Source organism: Microsporum canis, genomic scaffold, assembly GCF_000151145.1.
Source record: "Microsporum canis CBS 113480 supercont1.2 genomic scaffold, whole genome shotgun sequence".
Classification (NCBI taxonomy): domain Eukaryota; kingdom Fungi; phylum Ascomycota; class Eurotiomycetes; order Onygenales; family Arthrodermataceae; genus Microsporum; species Microsporum canis.
In genome coordinates this window covers 3,084,030-3,100,145 of record NW_003299168.1, presented here as the reverse complement: position 1 = coordinate 3,100,145, position 16,116 = coordinate 3,084,030, and the positions used below count along the sequence as shown (strand labels likewise).

Here is a 16,116-nt window from a genome sequence, read left to right as displayed (position 1 = left end):
AATATGAACACCAGGGCAGAGCTGCATGACAAGGGGGAAAAAGTAAAAGATAATTAAATCGTAGATAGCAAGAGGAAACACGCGCCGCAAATCGATATCTAATAGAGAGAAAAGAGAGAGAGAAAGAAAACCCATCAAGAGCTGTGTATAATAAGGTAAGAAACCACGGTAGTCTGAGGGACTGTTCCAAGAAATTGCCAGTTATTGTCTCGAGGCCTGGGGGACATGGAATTATATCGAAGGGAAAGGACGGCAATTAAACCATATCAGATGATACTATCGTTGTACCTTGGAGCCACGTTAGGTTTCTTCTCTCGCCATTTATTTCCACTTCTTCGTTTTCCGTGTGCGTTCCAAACAGTCATGATGGATAATGAATAAACAAAGATATCCTCTAATGCACTCAGCAGCTGCATGCTCCTCCTTGGGTATTCGCCGACTCCGGGCGTAAGTCAACGCCCGGTCTTGGGTTTGCCCGCAGATTTCGTGGACCAGCCTGGTCGAGAGGTAGCTTCTTCGCAATAGCGGTAAATAGTTCCCGTACGTTCGTCGACGTCTTCGCAGAGGTTTCGAAAAACAACAGACCAGCTTCTTTGGCATAGGCAGCCGCATCAGCGGTTTCGACAGCGCGCTTGTCCGGACTTTCACTGACGAGATCAAGCTTGTTTCCGGCCAGCGCAATGATAATGTTTTCGTTCGCCTGTCTCTGAAGCTCCTTTACCCATGACTTGGCCTTGTCAAGAGATGCCTAATTCAGCACAATCTGTTAGTCCCTAGCAATACAAGTAATAAACGAGAGACTATGAGAGTAGAACAGGCCGGAGAGTCTTACAGCCTGAGTTATATCATAGACAACGACGGCACAGTTGGCATTTCGATAGTACATGGGTGCGAGTGATTTATATCTTTCCTGACCAGCGGTATCCCATATCTCAAACTTTACTGTAGTCGTTTCATCGAGTGATATAGTCTGTGTAAGAAATGCAGCGCCGATAGTAGACTCTCGATAGTCGTCAAATTGGTCCTAAAGCACACGGTCAATACACAACTGGCAAGACAAACTTGAGTTGGTATAGGAAAGTAATTCTACCCACTTTCACAAATCGCAAAACCAGCGAGCTCTATTGTTAGGCAGCCGTCAGTAAATTTCCCTATACCGATATGCCACCACCCGTTTAATCAAGGGATAGCAAATTTACCTTTCCAACAGCTGATTCTCCTATATAAAAATACACTTGTTAGCATCCAGCATCCAGCATCCAGCATCCAAAGATCGTATTCTATATTCTGGGAGAGAAGGCATACCGAGAAGGACAAGCTTAAACTGGGCGAATCTAGCACTAGGCCGGCCTCCAGGTGCCCTTGAAGCCATGGTTTCGTTCCTAAACAGGTAACTTGGCGGAGAGTGGGCGGAGGTCTGGGGTCCAGCAAGTCGCAGTAAGTGGGTGAGATGAACAACTGTTATGCCGGCAAAGCTGTCCCGATGTGTCGATAGAGAGTGGCTTTCGATGATGATGATGATGATGCTTGTTGCTTTAATTTGCTTTGCTTCTTCTCGGGCTTGTCGTCAGATGACGGAGAAGCTGCTTATGTCATATCACGTGAAACATTCTATCACTCTGAAGACATTCATGTAAAATACGATTAAATTTGCATACATAGTATACTCCGTACATACGAGTTAACTATCTAACTATAAGCCTTGCCCTCTCTTTGGCCAGAAAGATCTCCTGTTCCTTCCGGCTGGTCGGTATATCAACGAAGAAGAAGAGGAAAACGAAACTAGCTACACTAAGAGCAAACAGGAAATAGAAAGGGGTCGAGTTGTTCCCCGATGGCGATGCATCTATGATGGCACTTGAAACCAGAGGCCCGATGAAAGAAGACGTCTTGCCGATGATGCTGAATAGACTGAAGAAGAGAAACTCTTTGCCTCTGGGAGTCACTTCTGATATCATGATCTGGCTGTAGCTGTACCACGGGCAGACGAAGAGGCCATAAAAAGCCTGGTAGGCCCAAACTTCCCAGGCCTTGTGGAATCCAAACTTAGAGGTCCAGATACCCACCATCCCCCAGCCGTCAAGGAGGATGATTGCAATGGCGATAACATTGAACATGGTCTTGGGTTGTAAGTTGAAGCGTTGCTGTATGGCCCAGAAGGCATAGATTCCGATGGCCTGTATAGGAATCCGGGATGATCAGATAGGTTCATTATCCCAAATGGCGTCTATTACTTACCTGAGAAGTGATACCAACAATAAGGAGATATGTTAACTGGAGCGTGTTATACGCAACAATGCTATTTTGAAGAGTTGCAATCACCGTCACTGTAGTATTTAGAGAATCTCCGAGCAAAAAGTATCCTTAACTCGACATGTTAACACTTTGTTTGGACAAATATTTTACACGTAAACTTGCTGAGGGATGGTTTAATACCCTCAAAGCTCTTCCCCAAGGTACAGGAGGGAAGAATGAAATGGAGGACATACCGACAAGATAAAACAAGCTCTGCCTTAGGGACCAGATCTCTGTTGCTGCACGGTATAACTGGCTTAAACCAGCCAGAACGATATTCTTCCCCTCCAACTTTTGTCCCGGTCGTCGTTTTTCTAGAATAAACCATGGAATTGACAGGACCAGCCAAACCGCCGTCGCAAAGGCAATAAGAACGCTCAGTCCCCTGTTATTATTGGCTTCGCTGGCATTTACATCCAACGCGAACATGATGCCCACGATCACTGCCAGAATGAACACTTCGCCGACAGACTGGACATAAAACGCTACATTCGATAACTGGCTTCGCTTCATAGAATCAGCAGCATCATATTCATCTTTAGTGATATGTCCCGCACGAAGCTCATCGGCCCTTTGTCGAATTTCCTCCGTATTCCTCGCCAGCCCGGGAAATGCGGCAGTCCAGAAGGTCAGACATGTCTGGTAGGCGATGAGGCCCACAATGTAAAGGCCTGACGCGATGTGCCACTTCTCAGACGTATGGACATCAATCCATCCAAACCCAACCGCGTATGCGATTATAGACAGCACGATGAGTATATTTGGCCTCCAGGTGCCGAAATCAGCAAAGCTACCAATACAGAGGAAGACGAGAGCCTGAATCGCAAACGATATGCCGTTGCTCAGAAGCACGATGCTATTGATCGTTCGTCTGGAGCCAGCAAATACCAAAGTTCCACCAGGCCCTGCGGCCTGAGAGAGCAGGTTCTGGAATGCAGTAGGAGCAAAGTCTTCGCATAAGTGAGCATCCGTTATATTGTGATTGTTTGACGTAGAAACCCACTGAATAGAGTCAGTCCATTATTCCCCACGTAGTAACTGTAGGAGTATTGTCAGCAACTGTGTGAAAATGTTGATGCTGTAGTAGCTGGGGAACCCATTTATCCATTTCATGGAAAAATAAGAGGGCAACACACGCATAATATGCCCAAATCTCCCATTTAGTGGTCTGGTATCTTGTATCAGGTGCATCAGTCGTGGACTCCTCTGGTGGTTCGATATCTCTTGAGTCTGCCCTGGCTTTGGGTATCGCATCGTCGACAGGGAGATCAAGCTCAGAATGCCTGGCAGCCATCTTGTGTGTATTTTTCCAACATCTTGTATGCATCAAAAGAAATCGCCATTGAGGGTCTTTATATGCATTATATCGGTCTTCTCAGGCCGATCATCAACGAATCATCCGCTCTGAACGAGGCTATTCCTTGCTAGCGCTTCGCTTAAGTGGATTGATGAGTGTAACATCGGCCAGTTACTACGTAACTGTCGACGATGGGGTTAATAGGTAACAACTTGACATCCTCGGCATCTACATATAGACGTTACATACTAACAGACAAGTTATTGGGACCAATTGCACTTAATAGTGTCTGAGCACAGGCAGGTATCACGTAGACATCATGATTCATAAGTTAAATAACATCAAAATATACCAAGAACATTACCGAGGAAAAGAGCTAGACGTCATCTACTTCTCACTCACAGGAGCTTCGAAGCCATGTTTAGGAGATTGGAAGCTCCGCTCTGTTGTTGTTGTTGCTGCTGCTGCTGCTGACCTCCACTTCCTCCAAGGGCACCGGCAAGAGCGGCCAGTCCACTCTGCTGCTGCTGTTGTTGATGACCACCACCGCCTCCCAGGGCACTAGAGATAAGAGCAAGTCCACCGCCGAGTCCACCCATTCCAGTGCTGCCACCACCCATCTGGCCCTTTAGGTACATCTTCAGAGCATACTGAGCAGCCATGTTGACGGCAGTCTGCTTATCAGTGTCCTGTTTCCGTATTCATTAGCAACCAATTGCTACGGAGTCAAGTAGAGAGATCTTTAGATAGCTGGATAACTCACCACACGGCCCTCCTGGTTCTTTTGCTCCCACATCTTGCCGGCCTGAGCCATTGCCATGCCAATAAGCTTGTTCTGGTCGCCACCTCCCTGACTCTGATTTTGACCCTGGTTCTTGTTCCCATCGTTCAAGAACATCTTAAGAGCCTGCATTGCTGCTCCGGAGCCCAGAGACTCTGCACCATGTTTCTCGTTCCTGTCATCTACATCCCCGTACAGTTTCTGGTGGGAGTTAACAACCTTCTGCTCGTCAATGTCCTCGCGGCCCAGCTTCTCCTTGTTATCACCCAGGAAGCTCATGGCCTTGCTAAACAGAGAACTGTCATCGTCTTCGTGGTCTTCGCGGCCGTTCTTGTGGTATTGGGCCTGTCTGACGGCTTGGTCCTGGTTGAGGCTGAGGTCGCCTGGGTTGTAGTAGCCAGCGGCTTCACCCCGGTGCTGAGTGTCGTTGTAAGACATTGTAGAGAGCACGCTTTAAGATGGGAGACTAGAGATGAGCTGGCGAACTGGTGAACTTAAGACGACGAATCGATTGATTTGCGAGGAGAAAGGCCAGAGGCAACCAAAAGCTCGCCCCTTATATAGCTCTAACTCACACTCCAGAGGTGGCGAGTTGCTTTGGAGGGGCAACAAACAAACCTGCTAAGCCCCCTTTTCCCCCACCACCACCACCACCGCCACATATTTACATGCCCACGCAGTGAACTAGATAACTATACTACGACGTAATTCGATATGCAGTGCCTAGAGTTTACCCATGCGTGGAGCGGAGTGAGGGGAAAATCGACCAACGCGACGCCCAAGTCAACATCGGGTCAAAAAATCTGACGGATCGAGTAAAAAAAAGAAAGATGGTGAGAACACGTAGATTGTCCGATTGATAGGTACCTAAGTCAGCTAAGAGGGTTCCCTGATTATTCTCCGTTTCTTTTTTTTGTTCCTTTTTAAATGTTTCAATGTGTTCCGAGTGCTCCTCCCAGTAAAATATGCAATGCCCAGAATACAAGCCCGTTTCCGTTTCCGTTTCCGTTTCTCCGTTTCCGATGATATTGAACGCAAAGCACAGAAAGCCATTAACCATGAACCATTTGCAGAGAAAGTGTGGAGAGAAGAAAAAGAAAAAGGGGTAAAGTGAAGGGAAAACATGAAAATTGTCCTGCCGTCTTGAGAATCCATGCATGATGCGCCCCTTTCGACCGTAAAGAAATGAACAGTTTTTTTTTTTTTTTTTTTGGCACTGTAAAGCTGAAGGAAAGTGGATTGAGCCACCGTGAGAGAAAAGAAACTAAAAACACAGTTGCAGGGGATTGATTGTGTTGGAGACAGATCTTTTTTTCTTCTTTTTTGTTCAAGGGGAAGTAGGAAATGAAAGTGCTAAGAAGGAAAGGCATCGTGAATTCGTTGTGGCCAGTCATTGAGAGTCGTTGTGAGTCGTTCCTGTGCGTTAAAATAAAAGCGATATATTTATCGTATCGCTTGTGGGAAAAGGCACGCCCGTGCGAAAAATGAAAAAACTCCGTGTCGTAGCATAACCCGACTCCAAATAACACCAACTTGGAATGCTAGAGGAAAGTCAATGATGGAAAGATTTGAAGGGATGAGGTCACTTGTGCCGTGATCGTCGGATCCTTTTCAATTCATGCAAAAAGGCATCGGAGCCAAAGGGCATAAGCCAAAGAAGCCAGACCAAGGGGGGAATTTTTATCCCAAGAATCGGTTGAGTTTTGCAAATTCTGTATCGCTCATGAGTCTCTCATATCGAATTCTACGCTCGCCAGCGCTCAAAACGCAGCGTGGGTCGTCGTCAAGATCAGCTTCAGGGAGCCATTCGTTAGGCAGATCCGGATGATAGACGTCGCCACGGCTTTCAATCTTTGAGCGTCTAGTATGGCCAATACCAAATTCTTGGCCCCACTGAATGCGATCGTATTCCATAAGACCTCCAAATCGAGAATCCATGTTAGAAACCCAAATTCTGCCGCCGTCAGGAGTGAAATCAGCTCCACCAATCTCACCAAAGAAATCATGAACTTGACGGGATTCATAAGTCTGGGCATTAACGATAACGATGCGGTCCGCAGGCTCACACATGAGGAGAGTACGAGGGCCACCACCAACAGGGGAAAAGCGGAGAGAACGGTATCCTGCAACATCTGAATCAATGGTCTGGAGGATCCTCCACATACGGGCGTCCCAGATGTTGACAGTCTTGTCTTGGTTACTGGTGGCTATGTGTAGCATATCAGGAGACCATGCACATGCAAACCCATAATCACGATGGCCAGAGAGGCATTGAACTGGCTTTCCAGTCTCGCTATCAACAACCCAAGAATCGGCAGCGTCACCAACGATAACGCGAAGGCGGCCATCAGGAGAGGTATCAGTGCAGTTAATAGCCCGAGCAAATCGGTGGGTCCCGACAAACTTGTTCGTCTCACAGTCAAGGATACGGATGCATTCATCATTCGAAGCAATCACGGCCTGGGGGTTGCGGCTGGTTCGGTGTTTAACAATGTCGATATGGTTCGTGATCCCGTTAAGGTGTTTAGTGATGCGACCTTCCACCTTCTGGTAATCGTGCACTTCGCCTTTATATGCATATTCGCCGCTGAAGCCACCAACGACAGTGACTCCATGCTTGGCTTTCATAGTGGAGATTTTCAAAGGTTCGGCCACAGGGTTAGAGGAGATCGACTCGGAAAGGTCAACAATACAAGTATGCATGTCATAGAATGGAGTGACGGAATAAACCTTGTTTCTATGGACATACTGCACGGTATTGGATGCAGTCACAGCCATGAGATTTCGAAGTTGAAAATGTGCCATGGTGGCCTTGTACTTGGTATACATGGTCTTGGCTTTGAAGTAATTCTCACTTTCTTGTGGAGTGACGGCAAACTAGTACGGGAATATATATATTGATTAGACCATATACGCGTAAAACGGAGAGGCTGGAAGGTTAAACTTACACCGTGAGGCTGGAAACGAAGGTTATGGTAAGATGTATACCAGCGATCGCGTAGAGCCCGAGCCTCAGCTCTATCGACATTCAATTTGCTGGTCCACGGGATATTTTGGATGTCAAACAAGCGATTTTTGTGGTCTTCAGGGCGTGATATCTTGGTTGGTCTCGGCCACTGCAACACATGAATGGCCTCCCCAGAAATTGGAGGATATGGTTCCTTCACGCCGAGCCGCTCGTGAGAAACGCGGGAGCGGATATACCACTGGCGAATAAACTGTTCGACAGTCAAGTTACGTTCGAAAGCTGGCGGTTTGTTTTGGTTAGCATTATTAACAGGAGCAAGGGGATTCGCGAGCAGTATGCTTGAAGTGTAAGAGTTAAAGGAATGGAGGACCATGATGGGTGGGATAAAGAAAGGGGAATAGTCAGTTGGTTCATGCAAGGTCTCGTATTCCTCTTGTGTTAACAGTGGAAGGTGTTGGTGATGTTCAGGTTGATGTTCAGGTTCATTCTCAGGTGGTGGAATAATGCTTTGCTCAGAAGATTGTGCGTTAGTTGAAAGCAGATCTTCAATACTTTCATCTGGCAACGGTGGGATTGTGAAGTCTGACGCCTCGGCATCCTCACTAGTACAACCAGACGCACGCAAGAGATGAACAGCAAGTTCGGTAAGCTGGACACCATAGCGTAACATTATTCCCATTGACTGTTGATGTAAATGGGAAAACTTTCCAAGCACTTGACAAATTCTTGGAAAGTAAGCAGACGGAAGAGGTAAGATTCCCACCGAACTAGTAACTAGTTCTATAAAGCGAGTAAACGCTTGATGAAGTTGCCGCATAGAGTCAAGGCCATCGTAGCCACCACCAATGATAAGAGAATTCATAACTTGAGTGAGGGGTGTATCGGTACTATTAGAAGCTGGTGCAGGGGGGAAATTTAAACGGAAGGAAAGGGGTAAGAAATTATCATCCATACTCTCAGTATACATTGAAAGATCTGCGTTGTCGGCATCAGCACCAAACGCATCAAAATAGCTGTCGCCAGGATCCGGCAGCGCAAACTGGACAATACTGAGTGGGGCCAGAGATTGTTCCGTTGGCGGAGTAATAGGGCCATTGTTATTATTGTTGTCGACGTTTGCTTGCCTCGGAGCAGGGGGGGAAGTTGCTTTGCCACAGATGCTCTCTGAGCCGTGGTACGAGTCTTCGTCGTCAGATGGATAAAAATGCTCGGCGTCGTTGGCATCTTGTTCAGAGTCGGTAGAAACCGAGCCATTAGCCATGCCTACTCTGGGATGAGGAAGCTTGTCGAGTTCGAAGCCAGAAAGCTCAGAATTTTCGATCAAGCTACCGCTTCCATCGGGAGGCTCAGCCCACTGGTCGTCTTGCCATCCATCATCAGTATCATTGCTTGAATCCTGTGCAAAGTTGGTAGTAAAGTTAAAACCATCATCAATAGGAACAGTTAGATCCATATCGTGATCGTTATAATTTGTGTAGCCAGCTATATCAGATACACCAGTGTTCTGTAAAAACGAGGTAACGGGTAAAGTCGGGCCAGTAGCCAACTGTTCAGGGCTAGAAGGTGTTAATAGTATGTTGCCCTGAGCTAAGGCGGACAAAAAACTATCACTTGGGGGAAACTCTTGTGGAGAAGATGAGAAAGCAAGAGGCATAGATGCAAGACTAAGAGGCAGCTCATCTAATAGCAGAGCAGAGATAGATAAGGCTGTAGTAGCGAAGAAGTTAGATAGAGTATATTAATAGGAGTGAATATTATAAAGGAAAGCAGGCTACCTTCACGTGTTTCACTACTATGTGAAAGCTGCTCATTCATAACTGAATCTTCTTGCTTGGTGGTATCATCCGCTATAGTAGAAGCACTCTGAGATAAGGATGACCCAGTTCCTGTCTCAGGCTGGCCAACCATATCTTTTAACAAGGAATCTTTTAGATATTCACGCGTAAATGAATAACTCCTAGACCTCTAATCACTAACTTGAATCCGGACTTGCCTAGAAGCAAAGATCAGGCCCTAGAATCTTGACGATAGTAGATTCAATAAGGCTATGTCCTGATTGGTAGATGGTTTTAAAGATCTCGGCAGGTTCCAGTACTATAAAAACGCGTCAGAAAGGTGAGCAGAAGATAACAAGAATCAGCACAACACATACCTTGGATAAAGAGACGGTCTAAGAGAGATATTCTTCTTCTTTTTCTTCCTTTGAGATTTGGCCACCACAAGAGTTATGGCTTAAAAAAAAGGAATATGCTGATCAGAGATAGTGGAAAAGAAAAGAAAAGGGAAGAGAAAAGAAGAAAAGGAAGAAGATAGAAAAACAGAGGTGTTGTTACACAGAAGATAAGCCAGAAGAGTTAGAGGGGCCAAGAAAGCAGAGCTAGGTGTGTTGCTGTTGCTGCTCCAAGGTAAGGTAGACGGAGGACCAAGTGAGGTGAGGAAGTGTAGAGTGAGGTTTAGTTGCTATCACCACCAGATAATTAGAGTGAACAACAACACAGAGAGGAGTAAAGAGACAGGTTGAGGGCAGTAGAAGAAGAGTAGTAGTAGCAGAGGGAGATTGGATAGTATGCAAAGAAGCAACCAATATAGTAGGTATTAGTTAGCGTCAAGCTTCCAAACAGTTCAAGATGTCTGTAAAACGGTCCAAAGGACTATCTCTTCCCCAAGAAACAGAAGAATGTGAGTGCAGGGCCTGGTGATGATGCGGCAGGGGATTAAATATTGACTGAGTCCTGGTTGATAGTAGAGCTGGGGAGTTGAGAGTGCGGAGTAGAGAGGAATAAGTAGTTAAGAGAGGAACAGAGAAGCGGGATCAGGAGTTGCCACTGCTGACCTCCCGTCAGCCTGTCACTGCCGAAACAACCACCAAGCCTCTCGACCTCGACCTCGACCTCGACGAGGCTGCGGATCTCGTTTGTCTGATGTTGTTGTTGTTGATGTCGCTACCCTTTTTTTACGGCGTTTGTCCTTCTTTTCTTCTTTGAGTTCTCGACTTTCGCCCCGCGCAAGGAAAGAAACGCCGAGATCCGATGTCATGTGATCACCGGCTTGCCCTAGCCCCTTTAGGACGTAGCAGAGCCTTAAAGTTATATAAAAAAGGTTTGGAGCTTAAGAGTTGTGTATACACATATGTGAAAGTCATTATATATATACAAATGTTATGATTCACATGTTGGGTTTTCTATGGATAACAGTGTTCGAACGGGAAAAAGGACCCAGGGGCTGCAGGGATGCATCTCCTTTTGACAGCAGATGCATGCCGAATGCATGATGGGGCGCATGATGTGAGAGGGGGCGGGTAACACTCGCTACCGCATGCCTGCTCAATCGCGGCACGGGAGCGGGAGAGCAGCGAATCAACCCAGCAAGCATCCATACATAGCACATACATTACACACTCCAGCCGGAACATATTATTATATTTCTAGACATATCCAGACACAGGGTTCCGCCCGAGATATACGGTGGAGTTGCACGACAGATGGCAGCCTTGCTTTCTGTACAAGGTGTGTCTTCTGCTTTTCCTTACCCCTGCATTGCGTACACGGCTTACTCCGTATAGCAAACCAATCCATACATTACACGGTTCACAGATTTAAACCCGCCACGCCCACCGTTGCAGTCTTGACGCAGCTTCCCTCTTGTCCCCCCTGCATTACACTGCATGGCTGCTGGATGCCCAAGAGGGCAGCCCGATGGCTAGACACATACACGCTATGTAGTACTTATTTTTCCCAACCCCCCCCCCCCGGCTTGCTAACATGCACAGACAGGGATGTCTTCATGCATGATATGCCAAACACGGAATCTGCAGGCTACGATCTTATATCCCCTAAGATATAAAAAGGCAATGGAATTGTACATTGTATTTACTTATGTAATATGTATACATCCGTGGGTTGCCCGTTTGCTAGCACGGATAAGGGGCCTAGGAGGGCTTACGTACCTTACATAAGTTCGTTTCAAAAGGTGAGGAGAGTAATATAAATGAAGTCTTGTATATCCGTGTATTTGTATATACATCTACCTACAAACGGAACGAACAAAAATGGTAAAAAAAAGAAGTATAATGCGATGTACACTTGACTCCGAGAAAGCAAAATGACAAGGCCATTAACCAAGAATAAACACTATGGAAGCAATCGCAAACGGATTTAAGAGAGAAGACAAAAATATTACTAGTTAGTACAAGTATAGAGAGTTCGGTGGTATATCAAAGGTTAATAAGTCAAGGCAGAACATAGATAATAACTATGTGAAGCTTTCGTGGCTCGTCGCAGTTGAGAAGAGGTATAAAGGGTAACGGGTTAAATGGCAGTAAAAATGACAGAAACGATATTGGGTAGTAGATTTGGGTTTTGAACGTCCGGGCAGGGGAAAAAAGCAAACATAAGTAAAAATATAAAAGAAAAAAGGAAACACACATGCTCAATTCAGTGTCTTCATTGGTAGTCAGAGTATCCACCATACACGGAATTATGAGCGTAGTTAGAAAACGAGGAATTTGTATGGTGATGACCGGCTGCGTTTGCATTTCGAATTCGGCGTTCTACAGAGATGGTTAGTATCACCCGTCCAGTAGCCACCAACAAACAAATCAGGCAAATGGAAACAAAGACATACCTTTCTCGAAATCTCTCCACCGCTTCATTGTTATCTTACTGCTATCAAATTCACCCTCGTACTCGATTCCTGCAGTCTTCGTCTTCTCGCCCGCGGTCTTACGGGTGTCTCCCCAGCTGAAGTCGTCGAATTTCCAGTAGGCGTATGTAGGTAGCACGAAGTTCCAAATTGGTAGGGAGAGCAGGTATATCAGCATCCAGAGGACGTATGATAGGCGGTGTGCAGTGACTACGATCAGAACGGCAGGGAGACCCAGGATAAGTGCCAGGAGGACAAGTGGGATTATCTGCACTGGTGAATGGACGATGGATATGATGACGACGTAAAAGGTGAAGGCAATAGCTGCTGGGAGGACAAGTGTTCCAATGAGTTCCATGAAGACGACAAACTGCATGCTGAAACAGAATGTGCCACATAGGTCGCGAACGAGGACGAGTTCCATCAGGTTATGGACGGTAGAATTAATCCAACGACGACGCTGAGAGAGCAGAACGGAAAACTTGTCGGGCACGGTTGTCTTGCATACCGCTTGGGGAACAAAGACTTGTTTACGCTTGGGGAAGGTCCTGAGCATGAGCGTTGACAGGTACCTGTCCTCACCCAGCAATAAAAGATTCTTCTTGTGCAGCGTATCCACGACATTTTCAGAGTAATGTTCGACCACATCTGGATTGGCGAGGATAGGGACCCAGTAATTCTGCCCTCCCTTGGGAGCTTTGATACGATACATACAGAAACAGCCTGGAAGACAGGTGACACCTCCAAAGACGGATTCGAACGCCTTAGACAGGTGGTGTGAGATGAAGTACTCGAACACCTGGATCATAGTGACCCAGCTGTCGGCCTTATTCGCGATCTTGGTTTCGCCGCAGAGGCCCATGATATCGGGGTCGCGGACCATGGCGGAGAGCATGTGGGTGAGACTGTCGGGGAAGACCTTGGTATCTGCGTCTACCATGAGGACTACCTCATAGAAGTCTGGGGAAATACCGGTGATTTTCCATAGGCCGTTGAACATCTCAAACTCAAGCTCTGTCATCCGCTCGTCGAACATGACCTTTTGCAGGAAGGACATGAGGATAATCTGGCTGTCTCGTTTACCTCTGTTTCCAGGCTTGCTCTTCTTAGCCTCATCAGGGGTTCCACATTTGACAACTACCATCATCGGCACGCGCTGCTGTTTCTCTGGTGGGACAACGGAGTCTTGACCGTAGTCGTAGAACCCTGCGTAGATCTTGGCCATGTTATGACGTTTTGAACCGGATGCTACAGCAACGTAGGAGAAGGGCTGGACATCATCTGGATGTACGGCATGGTCACCCATCATGCTGAGAACAGCGTCGGGGGTCGAGGTGGACTCGCCCTTACCCTTGATTATACCATCACAGATAACGATAATGGTCTTGTGGCTGTTGGGATAATCCGTCATGGCAATAGAATCCAAGGTGGTGCGAATACCTTCCACGCCTTCAGAGTAAGCGGTAACCAGACATAAAGTATGGGCTAAGGGGTAACCAAACGGCTGCCACTCTGGTGGAGGCTGTGGCACAACCGACTCGTGAATGAATTCCGCAGGGCCCTGACCTTCGATATCGCTGATGGTGGAGTAGCGCGGGTCATGCCCGGGGACCATCAGGCTGGTCCGGCTACCAACAAGACTATGACGGGGGTCAGCGCTGAGTGTGCCCTGGCTGGTGTTGCCGCTAAGCTTGTACATAGGTGCAGCACTCAGGCGGTTGGCGTTATTCTGGCTTGACATTGTCGTGATGGCATTTCGCTGTTTGTTTGCGCCGACAACATAGGGGCTAGAGAATCGTGAGGTGGTCGGGAAGATGGTAGATCCACGCTTGCTGGAGCGATCTGGCATGGCGGGATCCGCCAGGCGGGGCCCAGGGCGGTATATATCATTACTCCAGTCTTCGATCTGGCGCTTCCGCTCCTTGGAGCTGGGATCCATGGCAGTCTTGGGGGCGGCAAACCGGCGAGCAAGGAACCATTGGAAGGCTAGAGCGAGGAGGAACTTGACGACGACAACGGCGAGAATGAAGACAAGGGAGATGTAGAGGACGACTTTGGAAGCAATACATCCGACAGTCTCGGTGTCTATAGATCCGACCTTGATGATCTCGGTTAGACACTTGAACATCCTCTTCTCAGGTCCAGTCTGGAAACGGTGGGTGACATCGATACCGCGCAACTCTTTGCTCTCCCTGAGCTGGTCGAAGCGGGACGGGTAGGAAACATCGCTGGAGTTGAACCATCTGAGCAGATCAAGGTCGAGGACATTACCCGAGTAGACGAGTAAGTTTCTGCTCTTGTTCTTGAGATCATCCCAGGAAAAGTAGACCTCACCGGTGGCATATAGATTGTAGAAGGCCTCCCGAGCAACCGCAGAGGTATGGCACTTGTAGCCCAGGTACGCTGGGGCGGTGAAGTTGGGCTCTGTCGAGCCATCCTGGTTGAAGGTCACGCAGGGGAAATACCAGCCCATATCACCATCGCTATTTGAAGGAATATCAGACCCCGGTTTTGGTGTGATCATCCCCTTGCAGGCGCCATTGACGTTCTGGAAGAGAAAACTACCGTCCTGCCCACCGTATCCATCACCGGAGAAGACGACCACAGACGAATCAGGGAGCCCAAGCACGGCAGGATGCTTGGACTCAGCGAGGTTGACGGCCCTTCCATGGAAGATCATGTAACCCTGGTCGACCTCGTTGACCTTGAGACGCAAGGGCGGAGCGCTACAGACGACCTGGGTGAAGCCGAAGGTGAGGAATCCAACAAAGCCGCAGATGAGCAGGATAAGACTGATGAGGCCCATCTTCTCGCGCCAAGCTCTCCGCTGTGCCTTGGCCGGCATGCCAAAGCACTTTAAAATGAAATCGGGGGCCCAAAAGGTGACCATGCCGCAGTAGACATTCCACAAGCTAGGGGGCTTGATGTTGTCCACCTCCTGACGCCTCTTCTCCTCCAGACGCCTCTCCTCCTTGGTCGACTTGGATGCCTTGCGGGAGAGCTTCCGCTGCATGCGTCTTTGCTCCGACTCTGGATGCCTGGCAGGATGGGCGGAGGTAGGTCCGGTGGTGGACGGAACCGAGTTCACGTCTATGCTGGGGTTCCGTTCCATGCTGGTGGTGTTCCGTTCAGGCTTCGTGAGGCTCTTGAGGCCGGTGCTGCCGGAACTGACGGTCTCGGTGGTGTCTGCCAGCTCCGGGGTCTCGGACTCCTCGTAGACGGGGTCGTTGCCCGTGGTGGAAGGGTAGACGGACATGTTCTGGGCATGCTGGCGGTAGTGGTAGTTTGGATGGTCGCGACTGATCCTGTGGCGTTCGGGGCGCACCAGACTGCGCTTGCGACTGAGCTCAGCAGCGGGCGAGGGCGAGGGCGAAGGGCTGGCGGACTCGATGTCTGGCCGACGGCGCTGGTAGGAGTCGCGGAAGGACGGCTGACGGGGCGAGGACGAGGAAGCCCCTGGCCGCTGGGGAAGGGACATCCTATAGCTCTGTCCTGCGGCTCATTCACTGTCTTCCCCTTGTCTCTACAGCATGAAGCTATCGCCGTCGTAGTGCTATGTCGTGGGTGGTGAAGTTGGCTTAGGGGGGTCAACACAACATCAACAAACGGGATAACGAGCGACGGTATAGGCACTGAGAGAGAAACGAAGGGCACTCAGGCCGTCATGAGACTATCTCGACTGTCTGCTGTCGTCCGTCCGTCCGTCTATCTGCTGTCTGTCTGTCTGTCTGCTGTCGGTCTGTCTGCTGTCTCTGTCTTGTTACGAAGAAGTCGAAGTTGAAGTTCAAAAGAAGGAAAAAAGTCTCGGTTTTTTTGGTTTGGTTTCGCGGGCAACGAGTAAGTTTACCGGTATGACCGTTACACAAGTTACCGGCCAGCCTTGGATAGACTTTGCGGGGTTCCGTACTTACAATACGTGTAACCAATACTCGTTACATATACATCGATACAGCATCAACATCGATATTTTATATCTTCTTACCCTTGCTATATCTATATCCATACGCATAGATAGGTAGCTGGGTAGATGTAGACTGACGACAGATGTAGATACATTGCAGCAGATGTGCCTAACACGGTAGAAGGAAGAGGGAGAATGAAAAAAAAAGGGGGCTCAACGGCTGGTTTTTCTTG

General features: G+C 48.1%; 5 protein-coding genes across 5 annotated transcripts; all 5 read right to left on the bottom strand.

Moving 5' to 3' along the window:
* Window positions 1–346: 346 nt before the first annotated feature.
* On the bottom strand, window positions 347–1,372 carry MCYG_02614 (GTP-binding protein ypt5; the record flags this gene model as incomplete). Its single annotated transcript, XM_002849634.1, has 4 exons — window positions 347–748; window positions 833–1,024; window positions 1,095–1,121; window positions 1,316–1,372. The coding sequence occupies 4 exons, from the start codon at window positions 1,370–1,372 to the stop codon at window positions 404–406; spliced, it is 621 nt and encodes a 206-aa protein (XP_002849680.1).
* Window positions 1,373–1,685: 313 nt separating this feature from the next.
* Window positions 1,686–3,589, bottom strand: MCYG_02613 (Atg22B-1p; the record flags this gene model as incomplete). The annotated part of the gene is made up of 4 exons (XM_002849633.1): window positions 1,686–2,177; window positions 2,239–2,327; window positions 2,490–3,297; window positions 3,392–3,589. 4 exons carry the CDS (start codon window positions 3,587–3,589, stop codon window positions 1,686–1,688), a joined length of 1,587 nt encoding a protein of 528 aa, XP_002849679.1.
* A 200-nt stretch (window positions 3,590–3,789) lies between these two features.
* MCYG_02612 (conserved hypothetical protein) lies at window positions 3,790–4,811 on the bottom strand (the record flags this gene model as incomplete). Its single annotated transcript, XM_002849632.1, has 3 exons — window positions 3,790–3,820; window positions 3,995–4,281; window positions 4,356–4,811. 3 exons carry the CDS (start codon window positions 4,809–4,811, stop codon window positions 3,790–3,792), a joined length of 774 nt encoding a protein of 257 aa, XP_002849678.1.
* A 1,242-nt stretch (window positions 4,812–6,053) lies between these two features.
* Window positions 6,054–8,995, bottom strand: MCYG_02611 (WD repeat protein; the record flags this gene model as incomplete). The annotated part of the gene is made up of 2 exons (XM_002849631.1): window positions 6,054–7,250; window positions 7,322–8,995. 2 exons carry the CDS (start codon window positions 8,993–8,995, stop codon window positions 6,054–6,056), a joined length of 2,871 nt encoding a protein of 956 aa, XP_002849677.1.
* Window positions 8,996–11,783: 2,788 nt separating this feature from the next.
* MCYG_02610 (chitin synthase D) lies at window positions 11,784–15,460 on the bottom strand (the record flags this gene model as incomplete). The annotated part of the gene is made up of 2 exons (XM_002849630.1): window positions 11,784–11,890; window positions 11,965–15,460. The coding sequence occupies 2 exons, from the start codon at window positions 15,458–15,460 to the stop codon at window positions 11,784–11,786; spliced, it is 3,603 nt and encodes a 1,200-aa protein (XP_002849676.1).
* Window positions 15,461–16,116: the final 656 nt, after the last annotated feature.